Genomic DNA, 22,509 nt, shown 5'->3' with positions numbered 1-22,509 from the left:
GTCTTTAACATACTTGTCACTGTCAATCACTAGCTAGGTTGCTAGGCAGAACCCCAAAACAAGTGAAGCTTGGCATGCTTGGTCATTAAATATATTGCCTAAGGCAAGGGCAATGCTTTCAATTTAGACAGTTTGCTGATGGGTTCTACCCCTGTACGTCTTTCAGGGCTGTAACTGGGGCTGATGGCTGGTGCCACACAGTGGACTCCATCAGCTTTTAGTTGGCATGAGCCTTCAGTAACCAGGCCCAAGCATCCTCAGGGCTTCCTGGGAGGCATCTCCAGGTAGCCAAAGGCTGTCCCTGTGAGTCATCAAGGAAGATACAATGGGTCCCGGAGGATGTGGCCTCAACCTTATTGTGTAAAGAGCACTCATCTGAGTGACCAGACTTGTTGCTCTGGAATGTTCCATTTGCATTTTTTATGAGAAATCTGTTTGCCTTTCCACCTCTGTCTTTAGCATCTGAGGGGATCAATGCAGCATGGGGATACCTGGACACAACCTGGCAGTCCTCTCTAAAGCACTTCGTCTCCACAAGGGCCCAAGAGCAGGCCAGGAGCTCTTTCTTAAGTGGAGTAGAGCTGGAAGCCATGTTGTCAAGAAGTCGGTACCCTAAGGGGTGGCTGGGCAGAGGCTGCCTCCCTTTGCCAGAGGCTGCACTCAGAGTAGTTCTCAGTATCAGACACCAGATTTCACCAAGATCCTTGGGATTAACAGGGCTCCGGGGTAGGTAGCCTGGGGACTCCCTCTCCCGTAGCTGCTACCCAGCCCCCAGGTACGTTTGGCAGATTTTCTGGGCAATTAGACACCGGGCTCAACAAAATACCTGGGTGAGGTACTTGTTGCCTCCTGTCCCCAAACAGTCCAACCAAGCCTGGGCTTCCTATTTTTGTCGTGGGGTCTGTAGGGTGAGTAACTTTTCCTTTACTGTCTCAGGAATCAGCCTCTGAGCCTCAGCCCACAGTACTCCCAAGGACTGACTTGGATGGCGCCCTGATCTCCTCAGGACTAACAAGTCGGGGTCTACTCCTAAGCTGCTGCCACCCGCTCTTCACTGGAGCCTCCTCTGGTAACTAAATTGAAAACTCAGGATGCTGCCACCATTGCTGTCACCAGTGTAGACTCCAGCCCCTCTGAGGGATTGGAACACCCTAGAAAGGGTGGCTGCCACTCACTGCAGAGAACTTTTGGGCCCAGAAGGAGTTTATTGGATAAATATCCAAAGGAAAATAAAATGGTCAGTTGCAGACAAAAGACAAAAGAAGGAAAAAAGAAAAAAAAGGGAAAATTTTAGCTTCCTGGAGATGTGCCATTCTAAAAGGTTTTGTTTAAGAGAAAATAAAAGAAGGGAGGGGCCAGGTACTCATTATGCTGCAGACAGGGGCTCCACAGGGAGGGGCTGCTGCAGGAGGGTCCCTTTCCCTCTCGTCTTTTCCTCTTATCAGCCAGACTCAGAACCAAAAATTCGGGCCTAAAGTCTACAGCAGAAAAATATCCCAGAATACAGAGGGAGAAAATAAAAGAGAATTTAATAAGTTATATATATATGTATATATACATATGTATGTGCGTACATAACTAAATTAAAACAAAAATCTATAATTTAATTTAATGAGAAAACCATGATTTTTATAGTAAAATTTTATATAAAAATTATATATAGAATTACATAAAAAACAAAAAGTACTTCCAAAAAGAATTTCTAGAACTGTGGTATAATACAAAATAAATAGTTGATGTTTGTCCCTGGTTCCTGGCACACGGCTCCTATAAACCTTGGACCCTCTGGGGTGATGAGAGTGTCTTTTGTGTACTGAGGCTATGACTCTTGGCTGAGGGCCCCTGGATAGCTTCAGGATGGGAGATGGTGTCCGGAAAGACTAAACCACACGATTACAGGGTTGGAAAACTCCACCTCACTCCCTCACCTCCTGGGATGGGAGAGAGGCTGGAGATTTTGAGCTCATCCCCAAAGACAAATGATTTAATCAATCATGCCCACGGCCATGATACTTCCATAAAAATCTCTAAATGACGGAGTTTGGAGGGCTTCCTGGCTGAACACATGGAGGTGCTGGGAGGGTAGTGCACCTCAGAGGGCATGGAAGCTCCATGCCACCACCCCACCACCCCCACCCCCTGCCCTATGCATCTCCTCCATTTGGCTGTCTCTTTACAACAAACTGGTAACAGTAATTAAACAATTTCTTGAGTTCTGTGACTCTTCACAGCAAGTTATTGAACCTGACGGGGGTTGTGGAAACCCCGGAATTTGTAGTCAGGCCAACAGACACGTAGGCAGCCTGGGCACCCCCTTTGTAGCTGCCATCTGAATTGGAGCCAGTCTTAGGGGACTGAGCCCTTAACCTGTGGGGTCTGCACGAACTCCAGGTCGTGTCAGGATTGAATGGAACTGTAGGACACCTAGTTGATGACAGAGAGTCAGAGAAATGTGTTAGGAAAGAGACCATGTACTTGGTGTGTGTGGTGGGGGGACCACTCAATGACAAAAAAGATTAAAAAAGGAGTGGATTGGCTTTTGTGCCTCTACAACACAGGTTCTAAATTAACTTTTGCATTGAGTAAAATGCACCAACTGACAGAAGTCCGTGGACTCAATCACTACCGGGCTCAAATTATAGTTATATCTGGGGGTCCCAATAAATTTAAACATTTCATCCCCTGTAACCTTAAGAAGCAACTAAACACAAAATAGAAGAAAACAGGTAGGCCTCCCTTAACTGCAGCCTTGCCTAAATTTGCTGTGGTCACAGCACTCATTGCCCTAGAAAGGCCGCACTGGCTGCAGATGCTCTAACATAATGAATAATCAATTAAAACTAAAATAAGCCTTTGACGTTCATAAATTTTCTTCACAGAATGAGATTCAATGAGTCTCTGTTAAAACAGTTAATATGGCCCAGTACCAGTTAAAACAGAGCCTCCAAGGATTAAACCTGATTATATAAAAACTCATTAATGAAGGGGTGATTACCCCCACCTCTCTATTGACAGCCCAATGTGGCCTGCTTTAAATCTGGAAAAAATTAAGGGCACCACGTGGTGGATTACTGCAGCTTTAATGCTGTGTTCCCATCCACGAGGGCCCTCAGAGCCAATATCCAATATTATTCAATTACTCACCCTACCCAGTCAACAACCGATAAACGTGTTGCTCTTACAGGTTCGGCTGACATGCTCTGCTCAGCGCCTCTTGCAACAGCCTCTCAGCTGCACTTTGCCTTCGCCTCCAAAGGGACACCATGTACCTTTTCCACCACCCTTGGAGCACTTCAGCGGCTTTGTCATCACACACAACAAGATCCTAACAGCATCTATCACCCTCCAGGAGCACAGGGATGACATTACATTGATGACATTCTCCTCCAAGGAAATTCATTTGATACACTCATTATGGACACACAAGTTCAACATCTTTTATCCCTTTGGGATTCAGGCGGCAACATTCGTTTACAAATTTTCTTCCAAGTTAAAATCAACAGGCACTTCCCTTAGTCTCTCACAGACTCCTTCATGTAGAGGACCTCTTCTCATCCCCATGGATTCTCTGGACCATTTATGAAGGCCATAGGCTGGCCAAGCGCTCTGATGCAAGACACTGCCCCACACCAAGACACACGCTACACACCATTAAGACAACAAATGACTGGCTACCTACTGGCCTCTTCAAAAAGTAGAGCCTTTCACAGACCTTGGGCCTGTGACCCTCCACATCCAGCTGTCCCTCATATTTTGAGTCATGGAACCCAGCACCCCACAATCTTGGCACAGATTCTAAAGCCTCCCTAAGACAGGAGGGAACCAAAGCAGTGCCCTCTGGTTTATTCCACCAGCAGGATGAGAGGCTTCCCCTGTCCCCAGTGCCTGGCCAGAGGCCTTGCTGCTGGAGGAGTTCACCCCTCCCAAGACCCCTTGGCTACCTGAGAAGTCCCTTGAGATTGACTGAGTGAACAGCAATGGATATTCGTAGACTAGGCACATGGTATACATGATGGAGCTCAGTGGACTGTTGCTTTCCATCCCCAGCCAGGATGTCCCTGAGAAAGTCTGAACCAAAGAAACAACACACCTGGCCAGACTTCAAGCCGTCGTTTTAGTCCTGGATGCCTTGGCTGATAAGTGGCTCCATCTTCACATTTATAATGAGCTGTTGGTCCATGGTCTAAAAATTTCCCCATGTGGAATGAACAACTCTGGGAATCTCTTGCCTCACAGATACCCAAAATGTCAATCCAAATCACCCATATCTCTACATATACTAAGGCCACAACACAAAGCCATGCCAGGACACTGTGTATGCCCTTCGGAGTTACAGACATTACTCATAGTGAGCGAGGCACACGTTTCACCTGTCAAAATGCACAAAGCTGGGCGCTTGGAAGAGGCTTCAATAGAACTGTCAAGTCCCTGATAGTTCCCAGACCGCCCGCGTCATTGAGACACACTGGTCTCCTCATACAACTTGTTAGAATGTTCCAGCCCAGCAAATAAGCCTCTAAATGAGTTTCTATTTAGCCTCAGGACTTATCTGTTTTTATAAATTTTCTATCTTGCCTCATCCCACAGGGTTTGGAGGACAGATCGAGGGCACATATTCTTCTGAAATCCACACATTGTCCCAGAGCCGGGTAGCTGCTCATGTGACATGGGACTGATTTGAAACTACAGTTCCACCAAAAACAAAAACAGGTTAAGTCCGGCTGCACATCGTTCTGTCGACCGTTGGTCTGTTACCCCAGTCTAGGGACTTTCATCGGTTTGCAATCCAGAGGCCCAAACCCTCCAAATAAGCCATTGTTTCTGCCTAACATGGCAAATGCTTAGAGCCACATCAATTCGAGTGGGTACCCACTTGGAAAGGATACCCCAGTTCCACATCCCAGATGACGTCATCTGGCCCAGGAGGTCACTGCTGAAGATGGCATAGCCCCTACCCAAGACCTCACCTTGCCCCCACCCCCTGTGACAGAGACAACTTCATCCTGATCTAAAATCTCTGCCCCAGTGTTGCCCAAGGACTGCATCTCCTAAGGCACAAATTGGGCACAGGACATTTTTTGATTTTCTTCCTTTGATATTAGGAGTTCTATTGTGCTCTGAGCTCACTGTCTGCTTAGCTCATGATTCTGGTGTACTCCTTGTTCTCTGCCAAAACATACTCGCCTACACTGCCATGCCTAAAGGGGAATCTGGTAGAGGTCACTGCTATCTGTGTCACTGTAGAAATTAATGGAGATTATTACTTTCCCCAGGAGACACCAGCCTCATATCAGTCAAACCCCTCAACTCCCTGGGGAGAGGACCACTCACTCCTCTGCGCCTTCCCCTACTACCCTCTTCCAGCTTACCAACACAACCTCAGGGCTTGTGTCTTCAATTGTAAACACCATCACCATTCCTTCTTCTTAGTTACACACAATACCACTAATCATGACATATACTTTATTATCAGTTCATACCCTACAACAACATACCTGCTGGAGCTGCCACCTTCACCCAAGAAATACACCAAGACATTATTGTCAAACTCATACTTTCGATAGTTTCCAGTTCCACCAACGTATTATTAGAGACCCCCCCAAATTCCAGATCTATTTTCTTGGATTATGTCATATAAATAGAAACCCTATTTGTGGGCTTCTCTACAAGGACCCCATATACCACTACTTGTGTTCCTCCATGCAAATATCATAACAAAACATTTTATTTCCAGTTTGGGGCAACTTATGCCAAACTCCCTAAAAATCTCCATGATCATCACACCTAGCATCCTTAGTATAATATCAAACAACAGAAGACAAATGGAATTAATCATGTCTTTGTATTCTGTATCTTACAACGTTTTGATTTCGTGGAAGGCTTTACAAATCTGAGGAGAGCCTCTCCTCCCAGGGTCAGTTAATTCCTAATGAGAATAAACAACTTTACTTAGTTATATTAAACTTCCAATAAATTCCTGATTTGGTTTCTGTTGATTTCAGTTTCTCTCTGTTATTAGGATCAGAATAATCCTGACAAACCAAAATCCAATTCCATCCAATAAATATTTACTAAGTGCTTTCTGAGCTTCATGCTTGAGCTCTGGGTGAGAGATGTCACTCCCCATAATGATGATGGTGGCAAGCACCAGAATGAACCACAGAAAAAGGACAAATTAACTATAATAATGGTGAAGTCTGTAAAAATTTTTGAGAACCCAGATGACGAATTATGAATTCTGTCGTGGACACAAGGAGTCAGTAGAGAGAGAAATTACCAGGTAGATAAGGGCAGAATGGAATTTTAGGCTAAGATAACAGTTTGGCCAAGGCAATGTCACCTGAAACTACTGGATGGGGGGTGGGGGGGAGCAGGCAGAGTAGACAGGCAGAGGTAGCTGGAGCCCAAGGATATGTGTGTAGGGTGTGCTGGGTACTGACCTTGAAATGGCTGGGATCACGAAGGGAAAGTCCTCATATGTCAGACTGAGAAATTTGGATCTCATTCTGTAAGCAGATGAAAAACAATTAGAGGCTTGGGGCTGGAAAGTGAGGACATGTCACCAACAGCAATGATCAGATAGTGAGCTGTGGACTGTGCAGACCAGTCTTGAGGGCGGAAGGCAAATCATATTCACCTTTGCATCCCTACAGTGACTCATACTGCACTTTGCATAGATCGCTTACTGAATGATGATTCAATAAACATAGTCTTTTTCCTCAAGCTGTTCAGTTGTCTCTTATCCAGTTGCAGACTCCTGAGAAATTCTCTCTGCCACTGGCAAGATTAGATGTCCCCACCCTGAGCACCCCAGGCTTCCCTCCAACACAGCAATTACTCATGATTGAGATCCTTGTCTTTCTCCCTGAGGGCAAGGACCTTGTCACCTTGACTGCATTCTAGTCAATGACAGAGAGAGCCTGGGACATTAGGTGCTTCATGAGTGCTGTTTGGACGAATGGAAGAATGAGTGAATGACAGAATGAATGAATGAGTGGCAGAATGAATGACATCTGTTCAGAGACTGGCCTTGTTCTCCTAGAGCCACCCAGTGTCCTCTTCCTCTGCCGTCCCTGTCCTCCCCGAAACAGCCCACAGCAGCTGAGAGCGTTTTGCTCTCTGAGCCGTCTTCCCGGGTGCCCTCACAGGCCTGTTCAGAGCTATTTCCTGATGCCTTTCATCTAACACCTTCACCTCTTCATCCGACAGCAGCTGCAGTTCACACGTACGTGGTGACTCGCAACACTAACTCAGAGAAATGCATGGTCTTCTCCATTTTCCAGCTTCCCAGGGTGGCAGCTGGCCCTCTTTGACAAACAGATTAGACACTGAAAATCCCAAAGGAAGCCTCCCTAGGACTTCTTTCTGCCCCACGATGTGGAGATGACAGGTGTGCATACATGTGCGTATCCATGTGAGATGGACCTGCATGAAGTGTGCGTATGTGTGTGTGTGCAAATGTGTGTAGAGGGACACAGCCATCCATGTGCTTCGGAAACTTTATCCAAAAGGAGCAGACTTCTTTAAAAGATGTATAAGATGTTTTAGAGTGATTTCCTTTAAAAAGAATTGTGGAAAACTAGACATGATCAATGAATTCTCCATGTGGAGAGTTTGTTATAATACACTTAGAAAAATTATTTTTAAATTAATGCACAAGGCTTTGAAACAACTCTATTACTTGGGGAAAAAACCCTAAATATTATCATAAGTTCAATCTATTCAAAATTCTGATATTCTACCATTTTTACCAATCACAAACAGTAATTTCCTTTTGTTTAATTTAATACAAAAACATGAGTTACTTTTTAGATGCATTCAGAAACAGAACCAAGTGGTGCACACGGCTTTGAACAAAATGGGTTCAATATTACGGGGTGTGACCCAGGACATTCCGTTAAGATAAATAAACTTTAATAGATTTTCAGTTTGCATTCACACCAAATGCTGTGCCATCAACTCCTCTCTGTCTCCATTGTTCTAAAGTCAACTTTAGCGCTATGTATCTTTGATTTGTTGTACAGGAATTCTGAAATCCCAGGACTACGGAGCATTTTGAATTTGGAATGTCAACACTTTTCAGTAGGTCTAAGAGGAATGCTTTCTGCCACCTCCTTAGATTTTAGCTGATGTTTGTTTAGTGGATTTTCTCATTTTCCGACAATCAATAAGTTGTTATTGCATTTGACTTGACCCAACAAATAAATACCACTTTGATATCTCAGCTCAGCATTTTGTCTGTACAAGAGGTCACTTCGAAGGAGGGACTGATTTTTGACCCCTTTTGGCCTGTTAAAATGCACACTTATGACTCATCTCAGAACAAAATCGCAGCCACTGGCATAATCTCGCAGTGACGGAACCCAGGGGCATGAACCCTCTAAGTCAAGCAACCATATGGTAGTCACACACTAAAGTGAAATCAGCTTCTGAACTTGAAGTCACCTGCCAGTGACCAGACTGCATGAAACATGCATTCAGCTACCAGCCTTAACCCATGGCTGGTTTCCAATTGTGACCAACTTCCTATAGAAGCCCCAGAAGGAAAGCTGCTCTCCATCATGCAAATCTTGGATGAAGAGAAGAATGGTACAGCCTCAACCTAATCATGAGAAAATGATGAGACAAATCCCAAAGGGAAACATTCTCAAGACATTTGACCAGAACTCCTGACAACTCGCAAGTTCATCAAAAACAAGGAACATCTGAGAAAACGTCCCAGCCAAGAAGGGGCTAAGGAGCCGTGACTCCCACCTGTCAAGTGGAATCCGGATGGGATACTGGACAGAAAAAACTATTAGGGCTTGAAAATGTATGTCCACACCAAAACCTGCACGTGAATGTTCACAGCAGCTTTACTGATAATTGCAAAACAACGGAGCAAATGAGATGTCCTACAGGAGGTGAATGGATAACTACCCTCTACATCCAGACAAGGAGATAATATTCAGTGCTAAAAGAAAATGAACTATCAAGCCATAAAAAGACAGGGAGGAACTTTAAAATTGTATTATTGAGTGAAAGAAGCCAATGAGAAAAGAATAAATTCTGCATGATTCCAACTATATGACATTGGGAAGGTAAAGCTAGGGAGAAAATACAAAAAAGATTGGAAACATCCAGGGATTCAGGGGAGGGAGGGATGAACGGTGAGTGCAGGGGATTTGTAGGGTGGTGAAGCTACTCCGTATGACCCTATAAGGGTGCATTTGTGTCATTAGATAGTTGTCAGACCCATGATTGTACAACAGCAAGAATGAACTACAATGGCAACTATGGCCTTTGGAGGATAACGATGTGTCTATGAGGTTCATCAAGTATAAGAAACGTACCGCTTTGGTAGGAGGTGTGGACAATGTGGGTGGAGCAGTTGTGTGGGGCCAGGGGGATATGGAAACTCTGTACTTCCTGCTCAGTTTCAATGTGAACCTAACATGCTCTAAAAAATAGTGTCTACTAATAAGTAAACAAAGAAATTATGAGTGAAACCTAAGGAAGTCTGCATAAGGTATGGACTTTAGCAAAAATATAGCAATATGGGCTCAATAGCTTTTATAAATATGCCAGTTAATGCAAGAGGTTAGCGGTAGGGGAACCTGAGTGAGATGATGGGCAAGGAGCTGTATTTACCATTTGTCTGTCAATCTAAAACTATTCTAAGATTTTTTAAAGTTTTTAATAGAATGAGAGGAATAGGCTGAGAAAAATAGAGGAAGAAGAGCAGGGAGTTTTCCAATGTATGGGTACATAAATCATTTCTAATAAAAATTCTAGAAGGGGCTCTCACTGAATTCTTCTCTAATTGTGTAAGGCACTGTGATAAGCACTTTTCTCACCCCTCATTTAAGAATAACATAACCCTATGAGGGAAGTACAATTCTCCCTTGTTTACAGATGAGGTGATGACATTACAGGTTTTAGGAACTTGCCTACAAAGTTTCTTACCTTCACAGTGCTTTGGTTGCTGTATCTGTAGAAATGAAGTCATAACAGTGTTCCTGTGAAATGGCAGTGAGGGAAGTTTGAGAATGAGGCCTGGGATGCAGAAGCCTTGTGACACTGACACTCATCATCAGTGTCCTCCTCCTCCCCCTCCCCATCATCACCATCTAGATATCATGGGAGTAAAGTCAGTATCTTTAGTCTCACTTTGCTCAATTGTCAAACGGGAGTAATGTCCCACTGGTTTGACGGAAGGATACAATTAATTTTTCTAGGTGAATACTTCTCAACTTCAAATCCTCAGTAAAGAGACAGTCTCGAGGACAACAAGGCAGTAATAGGGTCTCTGGTTCCTTGCCCTCCTCCTGCCTACTTTCCTCTCCACAACATTGCTTCTCTTTCCTATCTCCCCTGCGGGGTTGGTTGGCCAAAGACAAATCCCTTCTCAGACCAATGGAAGACACAAAACCCTGGGCTACAGATCTGCTCGCTTTGCTCTTCCTCTAGGGTCATTGATGCTCAACCAGGACATGAAGGACAGGTACGTCTGCAGTGTCAGTCCCCTCCCAATACATGTGCAATTTCTTGTGTAAAGCTTGTGGCCACTCTAAGGTGTGAGTTTGCTCACTCTTCTGTGTAAAAGAATCCAACAGATTCCAAAGCCCCTTCTATGGCAGAAATGGCAACGGGGGTTCGGTCCTAATGCCAACACTGATGGATGCTAGTGGCTTTCCCAGGGGAGGACTGGGGTGAAATGACTTCTGAGGCTGAGTCCAGGCTCAGCAGGAGTGCCCTGCACAATCCCTTGGCAGTGTCTGGAGGTCACGGCTCCTGGGTTGCAGATTTGTCATCTTCAACCTCAGGAATGAAGCCTTTGGCTTTGCATTCAAGATCTCCCTTTGACTTTGGGATCTTATCTTTCATCTTCTCCTGTCACAAACATTCTCCTTCAGGCAACTAGTTCACTCACTGATCCTCAAACAGATTAGGAATAGTTCTTTCCCGTGGGATGGAAATGGCTTCCCTAATTAGCTAGATTGTACCCAGCCTCACGGATGCCTGTCTCAATAAGCTAGCCAACTAGTCAAAGGCTGTGAACTTCCACTGTGACTTATTATTAGGATTTGTTCCCATTTAGTGAGTGCCTATTACAGTGTAGATCTGTTGTTTTTGTCTAGCTTTGTTCCTCCTGTGGATGACAGAAAGCTCGTTTCCTCTGGAGAAGTGCCCATCTTCTACTCCCTGTGCTTCTGGTGGGCTTCCACCACGTGTCTCTGCTCCAAGCAACAGACTCAGCGAACGTACCAGGGAGGGGCTGTCAGAGTTCTCTGCAGTGTTCCTACTGGTGCTGGGGAAAAGAAAGGGCATGTTCTGTTCTGTGACAAATGGAGGGAATTTCCCTAAGTAGATAACTAGACAGGGGAAAATGCACAGTCAGAGACAGGGAGAGGCAGAGTAAGAGAGACAGAGAGAGAGACAGACGGACAGACAGAGACTGCTTCAACCAATGGATCCATGTGTATCTGAACCAACCTCACTCCTTATACAGGGGAATGAGCCAATAAGTGTCTTGGTTTTCTTTTTCTATTCTTTGCAATTGATGAAATTGAGTTTCTCAACTCCTTATTCAAACAATTCTGAGGAAACACCCACTATAAGCCACGAACTGCTGTGGATGCTGAGAACACGGAGGGACATAGGAGAGCAGGACTGCGTCTTCTCCTCACAATTTAGAATTGAGACAGATTCAGGTCTCAGAACCATTAGACGAGGTCCAAAATACTCTCCTGGGAGGCTAATCACCAATAGACCCAGGCCCAAGTCCAGGCTGTGCCATTCAGAGCTCTGGGGCATTTGCAGGCAACTTGGGCCACATAAGCCTCAGCCCCACACAGGCACCATGAGGATCCAGAGCGGACTTTCCTCCTGGGGTTCTTGTGCAGAACAGTAATGAGCCTTTGCAAAGTCAGTTGTCCAGGAGTCAGGGATCCCCTCCATCCTGGGAGTGTGGGCCGTGGTGGGAACCCGCTGACAACAGCCTCACTGGGGCTCCAAACTCTCTCCGGTCTCCCCCGCACACTGTAGAAGGGTGTGTTTTCTCAGTGTATCGGGATGTGAATTAATTTGGGGCACGCAGCCTTAGCACAATGCTGGCACATTGTAAACACGCACTGGGGGTGGTGGTCTCTTTCTCTGCTGAACATCCATGGAATAGTGGAGGGAGTGGGGAAGGAGCAGGGGACCAATGACAACAACAGAGAGGAGATGACATCTGAACTGGATCTTGAAGGATGACCCTGTGTGCACCTGGCAAAGTAGGACTGGAAGAGCATTCCAAGTAAGGGGAACAGCAGGAGTAAGGGTAGGAAGGGGATGAGTGCACTGAGCATGCAGGAAATGTTTGGTGAGTGACTTAGTGTGGCCAGATTAGAGTGCATGCATGACTGAGTACATGTGTGCCTGATGTGGGCCTGTCTGAAAATGAGTTTGGATTGACAGGCTGAGCCAACAAGGAAAGCTCTGCACAGCCTGGTGTAATAGTGTGCCCCCTGTTTGGAATAGAAAGATCGAGGCAGAAGTGGGGATGGGAGCAGAGGAAGGCTGAAGGGCCAGGGGAAGCCAGTGGGGGCAGTTCCATGTCACATGCAAAGCTTAGGGACACTTCTCAGAAAAGATCCTGGAGTCCACCTGTTTCCTTCTATATTTGCTTTGTGTTCTGGAGGATGTAATCCTTCCTCTAGAAAGAATCTGACTGCCTCCCGAGGATCAAGATGAACTTCACGAGGCTGGCCCCATGGCCGAGTGGTTAAGTTCGCTCGCTCCATTTGGCGGTGCGGGGTTTCTCCGTTTCGGATCCTGGACGTGGACGTGGCACTGCTCATTAGGCCAAGTTGAGGCGGCGCCCCACATACCACACTTAGAAGGACCCACAACTTAAATATACAAGTATGTACTGGGGGGATTTAGGGAGAAAAAGCAGGAAAAAAAAAAAAAAGAGGAAGATTAGCAACAGTTGTTAGCTCAGGTGCCAATCTATTAAAAAATAAATAAATAAATAAACTTCTGTTCAGAGTCCACTTTCATCTCCATCTCCCTGTGGAACACACTGCTTTATCTTGCCTGTGTCCAAATACTCCCCCACATACCACAATGTGAGCACCTGTGAGTGGAGGTCACGGCTTCTCTGGGCTGGAGGTCAGGACAATCAGGCTGGTCCTTAACTGGGAAGTTTTAAAGAGGCTTGGAGTTTAGAGAAATGGCCTCCTCCAGTGCAATTCATGCAAAGACCTTTGAAACCAGCCAAGATCCACAGCTCTGGGACCTCGGAATTCTCAAAGAGGTGAATCGTGATTAGAATAAAACCACAGTTATGACCTTTGGTCTGTGTATTCTTGGGCAAGGCGGTGTTTTTGAACATTTAAATTAGATGCCCATCCAGTTTCACATACACACAGCTGCATTTTGGGACATTCCTTAAAAGTTCAGAAAGTGTGACGATACTGTGACCCATGCTCACAGGTCGTCAGTCTTAGAGCAGTCTTTGGAGAGGCAGGAATTCTTTAGTTTGCCACAGCCCCATGGCTCCCTGTTTTTCCTATCCTGCCACTGAGAGTCACCTGCCATCTCATCACACTTGTTTTATTGTTTTCCTATAGCCCACTTAAAAAGAAAGTGAACAATTTTTATTCCCCAATATTCATGAATAGCACAGTGACAAAATACAGTGAGGTCCACGTATTCTTTGTGCAAGGGAGTCTCCTTCTACATGCACAACAAGAAAACAAAGTGTAACCATTTGTAAAGAATACAACTTGAGACCCCATTAGCAACCAAATCAGTTCCGCTTAACTTCAGGTTACTAGCCCAATCCCATCAATAATTTAGTATGAAACCCAGAGAGTATTGTTATTTTCCGCAATCTGTAGGTGAACAAGCGGAGGTTCAGAGAGTTTAAGTTCACACAGCTAAACCAATGGTGTGTCCAGCCTTCCACCAGCTCTTTCGGTACCAGACTCTGCCTAGAGATGGTTGACCAGAGGGAGGTCTCTGCTTGTGACCTGAAGGTGAGCATCGTCATCACAAATCCCCAGATCAGGAATCCCTCCTCATCAGCCTCTCAGGGCCTCAGGATGCCTCTGCCCACACAGGAACTTCAGGGGCCTCAGTGACTACAGGGACGTGGACACTGAGATGGCCGGCCTGGCGTCAGTCCCTCATTCATCCCACATGTCTTGAGAGTGGCAGGTAGCAGGAGGGCAGAGGATGGATGTAGGGAGGCCCAGGTTGAAACCCGGGGCTCCTCCTCTTGCCAGCCCTGTGCCTTGGACAAGCCCTGAGCACCTCCCAGCTCCCATTTTCCATCTGTGAAAAGGGTGAATCAGCTCCCCATATCACGGAGTGGTTGTGAGGAGAATGCAGGGAGAGCTTCAGGAGACAGGGGCTGAGCACAGCGCACAGCAGCTATGATTATTTTTTATGCTTGTTATTATTACTCCCCACAGATATTGCTGCTGGAGTCCTAATCCCACCAGGGAGGGTCTTTGCAAGGCTGAGCGGTCCTCCTAAGCAGACCCGTGGGGGAATGGGAAGGCTTGGAGGAAGAAATCTAATGCCACACAAGTAACCCCCTCCCCCAGGATTACATCAACCATTTTCTTGCAGGAACTGCTCCTCCAAAAGAGGTGTGGCTCCACTTGATGACAGAAGCCGGGATTGGAGAGATGCTGTACAAGCCAAGGTGTGTCGAGGATTGCCGGCAGCCACCAGAGCTAGCTGACAGGCCTCCATTGTTTGTTTGGCCAAAAACAATTTGGGAGGTGGAATGGGGAAGGAGGTGGATAGGTGGAGGGCCAGTGAGATGTGCCGGATTCCGGTGATTCAAGCTGGCGCTGTTGTAGCTGTGAGTTACCGCACAGAGCCAGTGCTACCCGTCTCTTGCTATCAAGGGGAATCATTCCTTAAGGGACACACACACACATGTGCACACACACACAAGCTGGCTCCTCTCTTCATATCCAGAAAGTCCTCGGAGAGAAAATATAGAGTGCAAACTTGGATAGAAGCTAATGTAAAGGTTATGATCTCACTTTAAAATTTTTTCTGATACATTTTTAAAACATTCGCTTGGGATGTGACTGTGATGGGAGGCTGAGCAGAAATGGAAGCTTTAGCTTCTGGAACTTTCTCTTTATAAGGGCATCGCAGGGGATGTATATGTGGAAGGACTGGGGCATCCAGTTCACTTTATTGATTGGCTTGCATCTAAAGACCACAAATGTCACTCATCTCTCATTAACAGTAGAAAATCGTGAGCTTGAGAGGCAGAAAGGGCTTGGGGACCTCCCGACCTGGGTCTCTCACAGGGTCTGCCTGTTTAGGCCTCCTGAGCCTGGCAAGTTGCTCAGCTTCTCTGAGTCTCAGTTTCCTCATCTAGAAAAAGAGGGTGATAACAGCTACAGATGGGGGTATCGGGTGATTGAATGAGAGAATGGGGCAGAGTCACTGGCACATACCAGGTAGTCAATATGGTGGTTTCCATTGCTTTTTTGTACTAGGAAAAAAAATGTCACATTTAAAGAGTTTGCAAAAGGAATTTTTGACCTCCCTCCACAACCAGTCTGTCTCGAACACCTACTATGGAAGTCGTGGGGCAGCAGGTGCTTTAGATTTCTCAACCAATGTCAGTCTTATGACCACCTTTAAAGAGGGTTTCACTATCCCCACTGTCGAGATGAGTCCCTGAGCTCAGACGGGTTACATAACTGAGCCAGAGGCCTTGGGTGGGAAGCAGGAGAGGCAAATCTCTAGCCCAGGTCCAGCCGACTCTGTCACGCTGGAGTAAACCTCCTCACGGCTCTGCCGGTGGCTGAAGGTCATGAGTGAGCAGAAGATCCATCAGCTTCCTGGGCTGGAGGGGATCTTAAAAGGGCTGCGGGTCTGGTCGGTTCTCCAATGTCAACATCACCCAGACCAGACCAGGGTTATTGTGCAATGACCCCTGGAAGCGTTTAACAGTCTTTTCCTGTCTCAGGATTGCATCGAATTGAGATGTCTCACTGGGGGAGGGGAGTCAGAGGGCTGACAATCTGTGTGGACCTTAAGGGAAAATGACCTTCCTGAGGTGTGGCTAGGAGGAGATTGGGGAGGGTCCAGGATGTTGGTTCAGTTCTCTTGGGAATGGGGGTAAGGTGCACAGGTGGGTCCTAGGCCCTGTCCTACAAGGACACTGCAGTCTTTGATGTTTCTGAACACACCAAGCAGGATCCAGTCGTTGGAATAGAAGCACCACACAGAGTGGGATTTTTTTTCTATTTTCTTTGCTGTTATTTTCTACTCCCAAAGCATTGTCTGGCACATAGTAGGAGCTCATAGTAGGTAATAAATAAACAAGTTAATTAAATTTCAGATGATTTGCACTGACTGTTCACACCATTTGGAACATGCCTACCTGAGAGAGTCACCTGGCTTGACTCCTCATTTCATTTAGGTCTAGCCTCAAAAGCCACCTCCATAGAGAGGCCTCCCCTGACCATCTCATCTAAGACTGGTTACCCTCCATCACTTCTACCCCCTTCCCCTCCTTTACTCTTCCTCTCTATCACTTGTATACTTGTGGGTTTATCATCACTTTGCTCACTGGTATTTCCATGGGGCAGAGCACCCGTCCTCTGTGCACCGCTGTATCTCCAGCCCCTAGAACAGAGTCTGGCAGAGTCAGTGCCCAATATTATGTGTTGAATGAAGGAGTGAATGAATGCGTGCATACTCCGTGGGAAGAGCTTACACAGTGCCTGGCGCATAACAAGTCGGAGACAAATGTTAGTGTTGATGATGTTGGTGATGATATCCAAATGTCACTCTGAGCCTGTCACACTCTGGATTGGCTACTGACAACCCTCAGTGTAGGTCCTGGTAGGTTGGTGAGTGTATCAAGCCACTCTACCACCCGACCTGCCATTCCTCTCTGCCATTGAGAGAGACTCTAAAAAACAGTGCTTTTACCAACTCCCGATCCTCACTTTGTGCTCCTTATGGAATTGTGACAAGGCACTAGGGACACATCATCCTCTCTCTCTAACTTTTCAAATAAAACACATCCAAATCCTTCTTATGCTAATGTCGGACTGACTAGTAGCAGTGTCATCCTTGCATCCCTCCACATTCCAGCCACATCTCTTGGATTTTCTAGGAATTTTGCCATTTTCTAGGATTTTCTCCTCTCTTTGCTGTCAGACATGTTGTCATTTGTCAAAAGTACCTCCATTCTGCCCCATTTCCTACCCAAAGAGGCTCTCTCCAAAATCCAGCTCTGCTATCACCTCCTCCAGGAACCTCAACATGAGATCTTTCAGCAGATTCTGCCTCCTCTCTCTGCTTTTCCATGCTGCCTTTTTCCCCTTCCATTAGAGTCTTCATCACAGGCACTCTACTTACCCCAGCTCCTCCCCCACAGGCCAGACATGAGCTCCTCAAGGTCAGGAGTCCAGCTTATGGTGAGTGGTAATGGGCTCTGACTTGAGTGAGTGGAGGGCATTCCTCCTGCCTTAGGACTTGGCTTACAGAACACCTGGCTTCAATTCCTGGCTCCCCTCTTACCATCTGTGAGACCCTGACAAGTGTCTTTATCACCCCATGCCCCAGGTGTCCCACTTGAAATCAGGGGTCCTAATTATTACAGTTCAGTAAGCATCAAACACCACAGTCCAGTGGACAAAAACTGAAAGAAAGGGATGCTGGAACGGGTCCCCTTTGGGGATGATTTAAGATGGGTGGGGAATAGGAAGTCATTCCTAAGGAATGTTTTCCACCAAAATATGGTACCTGCTTATGAATTCTTTTGGAACCATATCCAGAGAAACCAAATAATGCTGAACATATTTTTGAAGAAAAGTTTTAATGTCTATTAATTCGGGAAAAAGTGCGTCGCACTGAAATTATCACTCTGGCTTGTTCAGCCCAAAGACTGGTCCTCAATGCTCATATACACACAGCATTGTGGGCCGTGAAAACATACACTGAGGTAAACAGCCTCTGAAGATCACATTCAAGGGAGGGAATACATAGCAATTTCCAAACACAAACACAGAATTACAAACCTTGTTTAAAAATCAGCTGCACTCCCACAGCACAAATGTTCCTACCTATCTCATGGAGAGCCTGGAGAGCTTCAAAGCGTGCAGAAGGACCAATGCCATGGCATCTCCTAACTGGCTCCAATGGCCTTTGCCTCATTACAATTGTTGGTCCTGTATCACAGTGCCAAAGATTTCTCAGAAGGCGCTCCCTGAGTCGTCATAGTCGTTGAGGGTACTCTGCTGGACTGTCTTCTGGCCCACATCGTGAGGCGACTGGTAGATTATCGTCTGCTTGATTTTGACGCCTGAGTCATCATTACAGTTGGGTTTGGGGGTGGTAACCTCATTGTAGAATGACTCCGTGGGGGTGGTCTCTTCGATCTGGGGCTGCTGTGTAGTGGTGGTCTCTTCCACTTTGACTTGTTCAGTGGGCGTGGTCTCTTCCATCACGATGGGCACTGTGGTGGTGGTCTGTTCCAACTTGGGCTGCTGTGTAGTGGTGATCTCTTCCACTTTGACCTGCTCAGTGGGCGTGGTCTCTTCTATCACGATGGGCACTGTGGTGGTGGTCTGCTCAGTCTTTGCCTGCTGTGTAGTGGTGGTGTCTTCCACTTTGACCTCCTCAGTGGGGGTGGTCTCTTCAGTCACGATGGGCACTGTGGTGGTGGTCTGCTCAGTCTTGGGCTGCTGTGTAGTGGTGGTCTCTTCCACGGTTACCTGCTCAGTGGGAGTGGTCTCTTCCGGCACGATGGGCACTGCGGCTGCGGTCTGTTGGATCTGGGGCTGCTGTGGAGTGGTGGTCTCTTCCACTGTTACCTGCTCAGTGGGGGTGGTCTCTTCCGGCACGATGGGCACTGCGGCTGCGGTCTGTTGGATCTGGGGCTGCTGTGGAGTGGTGGTCTCTTCCACTGTTACCTGCTCAGTGGGGGTGGTCTCTTCCGGCACGATGGGCACTGTGGTGGTGGTCTGCTCAGTCTTGGGCTGCTGTGTAGTGGTGGTCTCCTCCATGGTTACCTCCTCAGTGGGAGTGGTCTCTTCCGGCACGATGGGCACTGTGGTGGTGGTCTGCTCAGTCTTGGGCTGCTGTGTAGTGGTGGTGTCTTCCACTTTTACTTCCTCAGTGGGGGTGGTCTCTTCAGTCACGGTGGGCACTGTGGTGGTGGTCTGTTCAGTCTTGGGCTGCTGGGTAGTGGTTGTCTTTTTCCCTTTTATCTGCTCCTTGGGAGTGGTCTGTTGAATCACGATGGGCACTGTTGGGGTGGTCTCTGTGACTTCAACCGCCTCTGTAGGGACGGGTGCAATGGTCTGGATCCCTGGCCCTGGAAAGAACGGTATGATTTCTGTCGTACCTGTTGTGGGGGCCTCATGGATTATGATATGCCACCAGGGGGTGATGTCCTTATCACACTGGTTGAGATCAACGATCAGAGTGGAGAACACCAGCTTGAAATTTGATTCTGGAAACCTCCTACTGCAGACCCTGCTCCTCAGGACCACATTGGCGTCCTCACAGAGGTTCCTCTGGAAGCTCAAGTGATAAGCAATTTGTCTCCAATAAATAATATCGCTTTTACAGCCCTCTATGCAGGAAGTTGGGTTGCCGGTAAAGACACAGGAAAAGTGATGGTCCATTCGGGAGCACACGGCCTTCATGGCGGTGCCTTCCTCGTGCTCCATCACAGTCACAGTACATGAGGCCAGATCCGGGGTGATAATCACGCCGTTGACCAAGTGCCTGTGTTGCCTGGGCCTCTGCACAATCTGGGGCTTACCCAGAGGGATCCAATGATCTTTGGTTTCTGTACTGCCTTGCCCCTCCAATGATTTCAGTGCACCTAACACCGAGAGCACCTGAGCGGCCAGAAGGAGGAAGGGCAGCAGGGTGAGGCTGCAGATCCTCATGGCTTCAGCTTGGAGGAACCTGTTTGACAAAAGGTGAATGAGTCAGTGCAGAGCAGCAGTTCAGCAGTACAGGGCTACACGCTGACTCTCCATCCCCATGGACACAGGCCTGCCTGCTGGCTGTGAGACTAAGCATCCTTCTGGCTCCTGGATCACTAGACAAGCAGCCCATCCCAGCCCAGCTCTGCCCCTCTGCATCTCAGTTCTTTTAGTGGTGTTGGAAACGATAAGTGCAAACTCTCCTTAGCTCCAGAGAGCTGGACTTCTAACTCATGGTTCCGCAGGGACAGACCACCCACGAGGAGAAAGGATGTAGTAAGTGACATGAAAGGTGATGTCTGACCCCAGTTTAAACCTGTATGGGGTGGGACTCTCTGAGATGTGTGGGTTTGTGAGGGGGCATTTGGGATGCAGTAAGAGTCTAAGGAAAAGCACAAGGGAGGGGATCTCATTCAGGTTGACTTGGCAAACGGAACCAGGGGATGGGGTGCACTTCCAGCAGTCATTTACACCGCAGGGTTGAAGGGGGGGATCGTGTGTAATTGATTTCTGGAGCCCTGCTGTGCCACAGTGCTGGGCACATAAACCCTCAGTCAGTGCTTTAAAAAAATATATCATTGAATAAATAGGCTGACCTAAAATGCAACACTAAACTGCATGGATTTCATCCATGGGCAATAAAAAGAAACATGCTTAAAAGGAGAAGAGAAATAGGCTTTCTATTTGAGCCCTACTATGTGCTACTAGCATTCAGAGTCTCACCTTGTTTAATCCACTCAAGAGCCTTCCTGGCAGGTGATAATAAACCACCCTCAGATAACAGATGTGACAGCTAAGGCTCAGACCAGTAAAAAACCAGCTCGAGGTCCCATAGTGGGCAAGTGATCAAGATGAGACAGGTAGAACAGAACTTCTCTCTCTGGTCCTGTACACCAACCCTTATTGAGGGATTTGTGCCTTTATCTTTACTCTTGAGAAATCTTGATAACAAATAAGAAACCTATGGAGTATTCAGGGTTTGGTTTGGTGCAGTTCATGATAAAGTGATTCATATTATAAAGCTCCACATTAAAAGAAAATATAGAATGTTGTCTGCAAGGCAGCAGACCCAGAAAATGGTCTGGATGTCATTTCCATCCTGGGCATATGGCCTCCCCTAAGGATAGAGAAAGGGAAGACAGTCACAGGCAGGTGGGCTCCCGAAATGCAGGATGGGACAAAGATTAGGTAATACCAGACAGAGACCCACTCATTCCTCAGGGAGTTGCCCTTCAGCCCCCGCATGTCCTTGGTGGGTTCCAGACCCCAGAACCTGAGGTCCGTGGGGGAGCTAGAGGAAGGGTGGAATGAAGGTCTCAGGAGAGCCAGGCTCTTACCTTGCTCAGAGTGTGCAGATCCAGTGCAATCCCAGATGCCAGAGGGAGCCTGAGGGCTGGTAGCTGTCTCGTCTGCAGTGAGAGGCAGGGGAGGCCCTTTTTATAGAAGCCCAGGCAGACAGGGTTTTACAACACACGTGCCTGTGCAGCTTTGTCACATTCCTCCCAGACACACCCCTTTTGGAGGAGCAGTTCTTGCAGGAAAATGGTTGATTCAATCCTGGGGGAGGGGGTTACATGCATGGTACTAGACTTGCTTCCTCCAAGGCCTTCCCTTTCCCCCAGTGACCTGCTTAGGAGGACCACTCAGCATTGCCAAGACCCTCCCTGGTGGGATTAGGACTCCAGCAGCAATATCTGTGGGGAGTAATAATAAGGAACATAAAAATCAATCATAGCTGCTGTGCGCTGTGCTCGGCCCCTGTCTCCTGAAACTCTCCCTGCATTCTCCTCACATCCACTCCATCATATGGGGAGCTCTGATTCATCCTTTTCACAGATGGAAAATGGGAGCTGGGAGATGCTCAGGGCTTGTCCAAGGAACAGGGCTGGCAAGAGGAAGAGCCCCGGGTTTCAACCTGGGCCTCCCTGCATCCATCTTCTGCCCTCCTCCTACCTGCCACTCTCAAGACATGGGGGGTGAATGAGCAACTGACGCCAGGCCAGCCACCTCAGTGTCCGTGTCCCTGTAGTCACTGAGGCCCCTGAAGTTCCTGTGTGGGCAGAGGCATCCTGAGGCCCTGAGAGGCTGGTGAGGAGGGATTTCTCATCTGGGGATTTCCGATGACGATGCTCACCTTCAGGTCACGAGCAGAGACCTCCCTCTGGTCAACCATCTCTAGGCAGAGTCTTGGACCAGAAAGAGCTGGTGGAAGGCTGGACATACCATTGGTTTAGCTGTGTGACCTTAACCTCTCTGAACCTGCACTTGTTCATCTACAGATTGGGGACAATACCAGTACTCTCTGAGTTTCATAATAAACTATTGATGGGGCTGAGCTATTAACCTGAAGTTAAGCGGAACTGATTTGGTTGCTAATGGGGTCTCAAGTTGTATTCTTTACAAATGGTTACACTTTGTTTTCTTGTTGTGCATGTAGAAGGAGACTCCCTTGCACAAAGAACACGTGGACCTCACTATATTTTGTCACTGTGCTATTCATGAATATTGGGGAATAAAAATTGTTCACTTTCTTTTTAAGTGGGCTATAGGA

The 22,509-nt window shown here is 47.1% G+C and overlaps 1 protein-coding gene across 1 annotated transcript; it reads right to left on the bottom strand.

Moving 5' to 3' along the window:
- Window positions 1-17,817: 17,817 nt before the first annotated feature.
- Window positions 17,818-21,455, bottom strand: LOC111772950 (proteoglycan 4-like). The gene is made up of 2 exons (XM_023638323.2): window positions 21,296-21,455; window positions 17,818-19,938 (listed from the first exon to the last, which is right to left on the bottom strand). The coding sequence occupies exon 2, from the start codon at window positions 19,917-19,919 to the stop codon at window positions 18,213-18,215; it is 1,707 nt and encodes a 568-aa protein (XP_023494091.1). The 5' UTR covers window positions 19,920-19,938; window positions 21,296-21,455; the 3' UTR covers window positions 17,818-18,212.
- Between the last annotated feature and the right edge of the window lie 1,054 nt (window positions 21,456-22,509).

Source organism: Equus caballus, chromosome 3 (assembly GCF_041296265.1).
Source record: "Equus caballus isolate H_3958 breed thoroughbred chromosome 3, TB-T2T, whole genome shotgun sequence".
In the NCBI taxonomy this organism is placed as follows: domain Eukaryota; kingdom Metazoa; phylum Chordata; class Mammalia; order Perissodactyla; family Equidae; genus Equus; species Equus caballus.
This window is presented reverse-complemented; position numbering and strand designations above follow the sequence as displayed.

What these genes read in the sequence shown, in the direction of transcription:
- LOC111772950 (XM_023638323.2), bottom strand. Translation starts at nt 19,919, where the DNA reads ATGAGGATCTGCAGCCTCACCCTGCTGCCCTTCCTCCTTCTGGCCGCT.